The sequence below is a fragment of the Chanodichthys erythropterus genome, chromosome 15 (genome assembly GCF_024489055.1).
Source record: "Chanodichthys erythropterus isolate Z2021 chromosome 15, ASM2448905v1, whole genome shotgun sequence".
Taxonomy (NCBI): domain Eukaryota; kingdom Metazoa; phylum Chordata; class Actinopteri; order Cypriniformes; family Xenocyprididae; genus Chanodichthys; species Chanodichthys erythropterus.
In genome coordinates this window covers 10,872,537-10,881,435 of record NC_090235.1, presented here as the reverse complement: position 1 = coordinate 10,881,435, position 8,899 = coordinate 10,872,537, and the positions used below count along the sequence as shown (strand labels likewise).

Here is an 8,899-nt window from a genome sequence, read left to right as displayed (position 1 = left end):
CATCACTGAATCTGTGTCCTTCATACTGAGGAAGAGTAGGAAGAGTTGAAACAGTAATATTTTTGTTGAGTGAGTTATAAACTGTTAAGGGTATTGTAAGACTACAGTCGTAATAATGCTATACAGCAGAATGATAGTTTTGTCAGTTTAAGGTATAGTTAGAAGGCTGGATGAAACACTAAGAGATTAATGCAGTGCTGAAGTGACATTTAAAATGTGTCAATACATTGTGGAGGTGTATGTGGTTGTGTCCACTTCACTACAGGATGATCTGGAGGTCCACCAGCGAGACAAAAGACAAGACACTCTCAAAACACATCAAGACTGAAAGTTAGATGATGGTAGTGTAAGACTGCTGGACCAAGAGAGGGCTACTCTTTGAGAAAACAAAAGAAATTAACATTTGAACCCTCTCTTGCAAAATTATCATCCCCATCCGAGACGCAATCACACTGAGTCGATCACACCTCAGCAGTGCCTTAATCTACATTTCCTTTCCTTCACCCGCTCTTCCTCCATCTCTTCTCACTACATGCAGAGATGACCAGAAATTCACCCAAAATCTATATGGTTTAATGTGAACAGTTATAATACAACATTATACATGTCTGGTATCATTTGAAATGTCTTGCGACTGGTACAAAGGTCTCATCCCCACAGAAGTAAACCAGAAGGTAATAAAGGTTTAAAGATTTTAGTGATATTTTGCTCTCTGTAATGGGTGTGACCACCTTCACAGGGTCTTTCATGAAAATGGCCTTCTGTCCCCAAAAGGTATAAACTACTCAGTCTAGGACCCTGATTAATGAAAATTCCCATAGTGAATTCATGTTTCCAGTTGAAAGAAGTTTCTGTCTTGGTCTGAGTATTTAAAGAGATGTTGCAGGAGGCTCGGGTGATTCTGTAAGATCAGCCCACATTGCTGAGTGTCCAGAACACTCTTTTTCTAATGTCAGGTATGCATCTTTTTACTTTTTCTGACAATTTGATGTTTTGTATTGATCATCTTTAAATTGATTATGTAATTGGAATGATACATTTACCTGACTAATAAATTGTTATATTTGGCTTTATTCTGACTTACTCTGAAATTATTGACTTTAGTAGATTACGATGTATCTGCCGTTACCGCAAATCTACGACCAGGGTTAAGTACATACTAGATCTCGGATTGTATGGAGCATGGAGCACATCTGGTGAGAATCTATATTTCTGACTAACTGCTTGACTTTAACTAAGTTGTTATGCAATCACATTCACTATATATGGCTAGACAAAGGTGTACTGGTCATAACCTCTGGTCATTGCCTCTGCTTTAAAGGTGGTGCAGAGGATCTTTTCGTCGACTGAGTTTTTGAAATGAGCGCATGCGTAAGAACAACCACCCTCCTACACAGCTCATTTCGAGTGAACGCCTCCCAAAACTCGTGCACGAGTATTGGAACACGAGTGTTTTTTTTACCACCGGCATTCGCTGTGTTATTAAGCCGCGCACACATTTAAGGACTAGCTAAAACATTCTAAGACTATCTATGCTCAACATACAGCGATTGTTTCCTGCTCCTGAAGCAGATTTATATACTTTCACATGGAATTTGCACACCGACTGTAATTGCAGACTGAACGCAACTGGTTCTGACTGGACGCGTTTGAGCGCGATCAGTCATACTATAAGTATCAATTTACATTCATAATCGGCCTTACAATCGACTTAAAGCCGCGCACACACTTAGTGGATTCATTTTGTCGGACTCACCGCAGGTAACTCATAATTTGCAGTTGTTACTCCTGTCTCCTGACAAAAACATTGCATGCGGCGCCTGTGGAGTGTGGAAATTTACTGGAGCGCGCAGTCGCGCGCGTCTCTCACAAGGAACGTCATGGCAGTGATTGACAAGCCAGATGGCCAATCCGCGCACGTCTCTCACAAGGAACGTAATGGCAGTGATTGACAAGCCAGAGGGCCAATCGTTTATGTGATGATCGCGTAAACGATTGGCTGATGTTTTTAAGGCCCTACCTCGTGCACAGATGATGTATATTAATAATATTCCTTTCAGTGCACCTAATAAATAGTCTTTTATCAGTTAGTAAAGACAGTTTCAAGTAATATTGCAAAAATGTATAAAACGAAACATCCTCTGTACCACCTTTAAGTTGTTATATAGTTGTATTATTAACTATATGGGGCCAGATAAATTTCTATCGAGGGGCAACATTACCTCATAGTACTGGTCATAACCCCTGATTATTGTCGGAGCTTTAACTAAGTTGTTATATTGGCGATTGTATGGAGCTACATGGGTACCTTTTAACAATAGCAAGCACGGGCAGCATTGTTAAATTGCTTTAGCTATAACCTCTGGTTATTGATCAGACTGGCGAGTTTGTGATCGTGGGCCCGCATAACAGCTGGTGCGAGGACCCTGTGCTACTCTGAGAACTGAATGAACGAGTACAGAGTTAAGAGTAAGAGTTAAATAAAATAATCAAATGTCTTGATAAATTATCATATAAATAGTCAATAATCAATTGGCATTCTAACCTAAATTCGAGGTCATACTAAAATGGAGTATGCTACAGCGCTGTTCCAAACTCATGCTGTCTTCATGCCATGTTGTAAGTACTGTAATATTCAGAGTTGTTCACATCCTCAGTGTCAATGCTATCAACAAAACTAGATAAAACCTTTGTAGACAAACTTTAAGTTGGCTTGAAAAAGCCTAGCCAGAAAGTTTGAAGTAGTTTTAAAAGCTTGAAGTTGGAAAGTTTTCAGTTTGAAAGTTTAAGTTTTAGTTTAGTAGTTTTTATAGATAGATAGATAGATAGATAGAATCAGGGTACTCTGAGTGGTTGAAAGTGTTTAATGTGGTTGCTAGGCTTTTGCTATGTGGTTGCTAAGGTACTTGGGGTGGTTGCTACGGTTTTGCTATGCGGTTGCTAAGGTACTTGGGGTGGTTGCTAAGGTATTTTGGAAGGTTGCTAGGGTGTTGCTATGTGGTTGGTAAGGCAGTTGGGGTGGTTACTAAGGTATTACAATGCATTTTCTAGGGTACTTGGGGTTGTAGCTAATGTGTTGCTATGCAGTTGCTAGGGTACTTGGGGTGGATGCTAAGGTGTTGCTATGTGGTTGCTATGGTACTTGGGGTGGTAGCTAAGGTGTTGCTATGCAGTTGCTAAGGTATTCTGGGTGGTTGCTAGGGTGTTGCTATGCGGTTGCTAAGGTATTCTGAGTGGTTGCTATGCTGTTGCAATGGTGTTCTGCGAGGTTTACTAGGGTGTTCTGAGTGGTTACTATGAGATAGATAGATAGATAGATAGATTAGAAATATTAGAATGGAAGCTTAAATGAGTCTCAGTGGTTTAGAAATAGTACATAGAATGGCAGCTAATGGAGTCTAATGAGGAATTATGAACAGTCTTTGCTCATTTGAACATTCCATCAATGGAAGTCTATGGGATTTTTGCAAGATTTGATCAGCAATTTTAAGAAAACCGTAAGTTGGATCAGACTGAAAAGATGGAGCACACTAACTCAACTCATAGAACATTCCGAAGGTCGAGTCCGAGTTTGGTGGTTGTAGCTTGAAAGGTCTAGGAGGAGTAGCATTTAGAAATTTTAAAGTCTAAGAAGAATAATAATAAGCTTATGTAAATCAGAAAGTTGTTTTTTTCAAGCCAATTTAATGAATGCCGGACCTGGATTTAGTCAAAATTTTCTGGATTTAGTCCAAACAGATTAAGATTTAATTCACATATGAACATTGATCAGTGAACATAAACAGAAGATCAACCGTACTTGTTTTTGACTCTTGAGAACAATTACCTCATTTGTTCTTGTGGAAGCTCAAACGTGCTGAGAAACACTGTTACTAGTTACATTTTTATGGTAAGATTTTACAGTCAGTTTCACTTTGTCAAGTAGAGAGTTGAAACAATTACCAATTGTAAAAGCGCTATATAAATAAATTTGACTTGACTTGACTTGACTAGAGATGGGAGAAAACATATTTATGGAAAAAAATAATTTATTGAACAAGCATTATATTTTTACATTAAAAATATGGAATTATACATAATGTTTTCATATTTAATTATTAAGATCATTACTTTCATCTATTTCATATTGGGGTGTAAATTCATTTATTGTATTTGACAGGTGTGATGATCAGTGGAGTTGAGTTTTTACCTCCATCATTAAGGCCTGGGTTAAAATATGGATAGAGTTTGTCAGTGAAAGACTGACCAGTGAAAGAGTAGATATGAGAGCTGGACTCCACATCATAAAAGGAGACCAGACCCTCCTCATAATCCACAAACACACCGACCCGCTGTGGCTTCACTCTCAGACACAGAGAGACAGAGGGATCAGCACAGGCTTTATATTCATTCTCATTCTTCAGCCGCACAGTCCAGCATCCATTTCTGGGAGTCAGTGTAAACACTCCCTTCCTGTCAATGGCTTCTCTGGCCACTCCTAAATCCCATTTGGTCTTTCCCTTCACCTGAACCTCAAAATAAAATCTCCCTGAGGAGAATCCCTCCTTTCCCAGAACAATTGCATATCGATCAAATCTCTCTGGTTTGTCTGGGAGTTTCTGCTCAATGTCTCCACATCTCACTTGTTTTCCATCATCAGACAGGATGAGTTTAGGATGAGCTGTATTAGGATCCAGAGTCACATCCACTGAGAAAACAGAGAATATGAATCATCTTAATACAGACATTTTGTGATGATGTTTTTAATATTTAATCAGTGTTTAATCATCCTGTAGGTCAGTAATGAAGCTGTGAGTATATGAATGTAATCTAGTGTAGTTCAGACACACACTGTACCTTCATACTGCTGCATCCTCTTCAGCACTGTAGAGACACATGACAATAAAACATCATCAGATCTTTGACATGTTTATGAGTGGAATTACAGACAAGATTAATGATTATATTTAAAGAATTGAGAACAATATCATCATGTTTTATCTGATCAATGTGTGTGTCTCTGCTGATATTTAGAGAATCAAACAGAAACTCTTATTGCTTTGAGTTTGAGCTCTTAATATTTCTACTTTTTACAAACAGATGTAACTTTGCAAACGTTTGTTGGAATGTTTTATGCAAGTTATTTTGTGTCTAATATTATTCATCTCAGTTTTGGAGTGGATTGGTGTTGTGGTTATTCAGCAAATACAAATCTATAAACATTAAACTTAAATAAACTTTAAATTAAAGTCCAGCACTGCAAAGCTGTTTGAGCAACAGGTCTGAAATTCTGCTCTAAAGAAGAACGAATGTGAATCTTAAACCCTTGATGTCTATCAGTTTGATTTTCTTCTGCTAAACACATAAATCATATTCACAAAACTTAGATGAGCAGCTGAAAAGACCAACAGAAAATTACAGAAAATGAATGTTTCTTTCTGTAGTTTCTCATGTAAATGTGTTTGCAGATAAATTAAAGTCTCATGGTTGTAGTTTCAGGGATGAAGCTTCTACAATAATTCATATTATATTATAGAAGATGAATTTACTGCATGTTTTCTGAAATTAGAGCTGAAAATGAGCTGCTCTCTTCAAGAAGAACTGTGAGCTGATGATAATGAGACACAAACACATGATCACAAACTTCTCTTATTTCAGCTTGACCGACTCATTCTTCATCACTATCAGTGTTGTGTGTATATTATCATACCAGTTTGAGTGAGTTTCTCCTGTAGAGTGTCCTGCAGTTGAGTCAGAGCTCTCCTCAGAGTCTCCAGACTCTCATCAGTCTTCACACTGATCTCAGACCAGTTCCTGGTGTTTCTAGAGCTGCACAGGGATGAGTGAATCTACAGCAGGAGAGAGGAGAAATCCTTTATCATGGGGAGTGTTATGGTGTCATATACTGCATTATCATTGATCAGAGAGATGTTGACTGACCTGTAGGAGGTGGAGGTGATCTTCAGTGTGTGAGAGCTGCTCCAGCTCAGTGTTTCTCATCTTTAGCTCAGTGATCTCCTGCTCCAGCTCTTCAATGAGCTCTTCCTCCTGTTTCTCTGCTGCTTTCTGCTGCTCCTCCATCATCTCCAGCAGTTCAGTCTGACATCTCTCAATGGAGCGGATGAGATCAGTGAAGAGCTCGACACGGGCTGCTTTCTCCTTCTCTGTGTTTCTCTGATCAACCAGGACAATCAACACGTTATTAGTGGTGTTTGATAAGACAAGAATCAGTGTTACTATTGCTCATACTTCAGTGTTTTAGGAGGTTTTCAAAATCCCTCAACTGAAGTATTAATCTTCATTCTTCTTCATTACATCATAAACTTCATTAAACTTCAAAATGTACAATTCTTCTGTGATCTTTTCTCTTTTGTAATGTCTCTCAGCCATCTCTCTTTCTACAGTCTTTCTTCAAATCTCCCTCTTGCTCACTCTTTCTCCTCCCCCATCATGAGTGGACACGCCCCCTACTGATGATTGGCTATAAAGTGTGCTGTGGAGTTCGGTTCGTTCAACTTTAAACAGTGTTTGAACCTGAGGTTCGGCTCAAGCTCTTCACCCTTATAATGGTACTATGTAGAGGAAGTATGAGAGAAATAGGCAAGAGATGGGGAGATGTGGATGCCGGGGTTGGTGCAATGACTGCTTATATATTCGTAATGATGATTGACAGGACTGGATCCTCCTGAATCTATGTTTAGAACTTCATATAATTACATTATTTTAAACTCACTTTTCTGACTTCTGCTGAGTGTTTGACATCTTGAATCTTCTTGATTCTGTCCCGGATCATCTGCTGCACGTCTTTCTGTGTCTTCATCAGTTGAGTCTATAGACCCAGAACAACACAATATATTTTCATAACTGATTCATTTATATGAAAGAGCATGTGATTCCTCATGATAAGAGTCCTTTAAAATCAGTATTGTCAGTAACTTCTACCTTCTTCTCTTCACTCTCCTCTTCTACAGGAACAGTGTTGTGGTTCTTGTGAAGTCCTTCAGTGCAGAACAGACACACACATGTCTGATCATCTCTACAGAACAGCTCCAGAGGTCTCTCATGTTTCTGACATATATAGTCCTCCAGATTCCTCACAGGATTGATCAGTTTGTGTTTCTTTAAACCTGCCACTCTCAAATGAGGCTCCAGGTGAGTTTCACAGTAAGAGCTCTGACACACCAGACACGACTTCAGGGCTTTCAGCTTTCTTTCCTCACAGACGTCACACAAAACTTCAGGTTTTTTCAGAACTTCAGGTTTTTTCTCAGGACTTTTCTTTTTATAGTGATCTACAACTTCTCGGAGTGTGGTATTAATCTTGAGATCAGGTCTGATCTTGAATATTTCTTTACAATATGGACAGTTGCAGGTCTGGCTGTTGTCCCAGCACTTATTCAGACAGGTCTTGCAGAAGTTGTGTCCACATGGAGTGCTGACTGGATCAGTGAACACGTCCAGACATATCGAGCACTGAAGCTCCTCAGTCAGTGGACCGCTGGAGGATGACATCGCTGTAAAGAGAAAATGTAGAGCAACTTTGAAGAAATCAAATATGAATTCTCAAATATATAAGAGATCATGTACAAGCTGATCATTACTGCAAAATGAACCCAGACAAGCTGATCAGTACCCTAATGTGAAGTAGTGCTGTACATTTAAATATCACCATATGAGAATAGTTAAAGTCATTCATGCACTAATTCATTATTTTCTGGATTATTGACTTACATGGAGGATAAGAGTCAATACTCTTCCTCATAGTTTTTCTTGCTTTTGTTGGTGAAGATTCTGCCATTGTTCTTTCACTCTTAAAGCCTTTCCCACAATATAAATTATGAATAACAGACTGATCTAAGTCTATTTGCTCCTTGTAATACTGTATTTGTTTCACACACAGTATTTGGTCACTCAGGTTTAAATGAAATCTTGTCTCAAAAGTCAGATTTGGGGTTACTTCATATTCTCTCATGACCATTTAATAAATATTTATATTAAAGTGTTAAAATCTCATTGATAGTGAGAGAAACACAATCACTCCTCATACAGTGAATGACTCAAACTCACTGAACAATCTGAACTTTGACCTGCTGTTTAGATCAGAAACAAGTAGGTCATGTACTTCTCTATGAATACATATATATCTCCAAAGAATAAACATAAAATTGTGTGACCAACTGTATGTAAGTATAGTTTTAATGAATATTAATGTGATTTTGAGCTGCAGTTTAGCAGGTTTTTCAAGTCTGTCTGCAGCTCATTTTACTTCCTGTTTCTTTTGTCTTTATATAATGTGACAAAATGACAGAAACACCAAACTTTACTTTACAACTAATCAAATGACACTTTTAATACAATTCTGAAACCATGAGAGCAGTAAACAACTAAAGTATTTGAGTATTTGACATGCTTAAACCTGATTCAGTTCAACTCATTCCAGTTCAACATAAACTCTACTAAACCAGATCACTTCCATTAGAAACCTGTTCAGCTCAATCTCTCTTATATTTCTATCATTACCTGTGAGGATCAGATGTGTCCACAAGACTCTCTGAACGGCTCAATAAATATTCTGTTGTTTAAAGAGGTTGATCGTTTCAGGCGTCCATATTGTTGTTGATCAAGTTACTTTCACTTTCTCTGAATCTCTCACTGAATCGCAGATATCTGGTATATGAGCGTCCTCCGGAGGTCGCATTTGAAGGCTGCATACGTCATCAAGGATGTCTTATTTAAGAAAAGTAACTATTATAAAAATGACTGTTCTTCCTTGTGAGATGTAAAATACTGTAATTTCTTTCTTACTTTGCAATCTGACGGTTACTTTTCAAAATGACTGATATTTTTCAAAACTTCAAATGCGACCTCCAGAGGATATTATATAGGCTATATAAAGCTCTAAATAAAGACTATTGATGTA

The 8,899-nt window shown here is 38.1% G+C and overlaps 1 protein-coding gene across 1 annotated transcript; it reads right to left on the bottom strand.

Annotated features, from left to right (window-relative positions):
- Positions 1–4,115: 4,115 nt before the first annotated feature.
- On the bottom strand, positions 4,116–8,634 carry LOC137037517 (E3 ubiquitin-protein ligase TRIM39-like). The gene is made up of 7 exons (XM_067411559.1): positions 8,500–8,634; positions 6,922–7,493; positions 6,713–6,808; positions 5,920–6,153; positions 5,690–5,828; positions 4,837–4,863; positions 4,116–4,687 (listed from the first exon to the last, which is right to left on the bottom strand). The coding sequence occupies exons 2-7, from the start codon at positions 7,489–7,491 to the stop codon at positions 4,140–4,142; spliced, it is 1,614 nt and encodes a 537-aa protein (XP_067267660.1). The 5' UTR covers positions 7,492–7,493; positions 8,500–8,634; the 3' UTR covers positions 4,116–4,139.
- Positions 8,635–8,899: the final 265 nt, after the last annotated feature.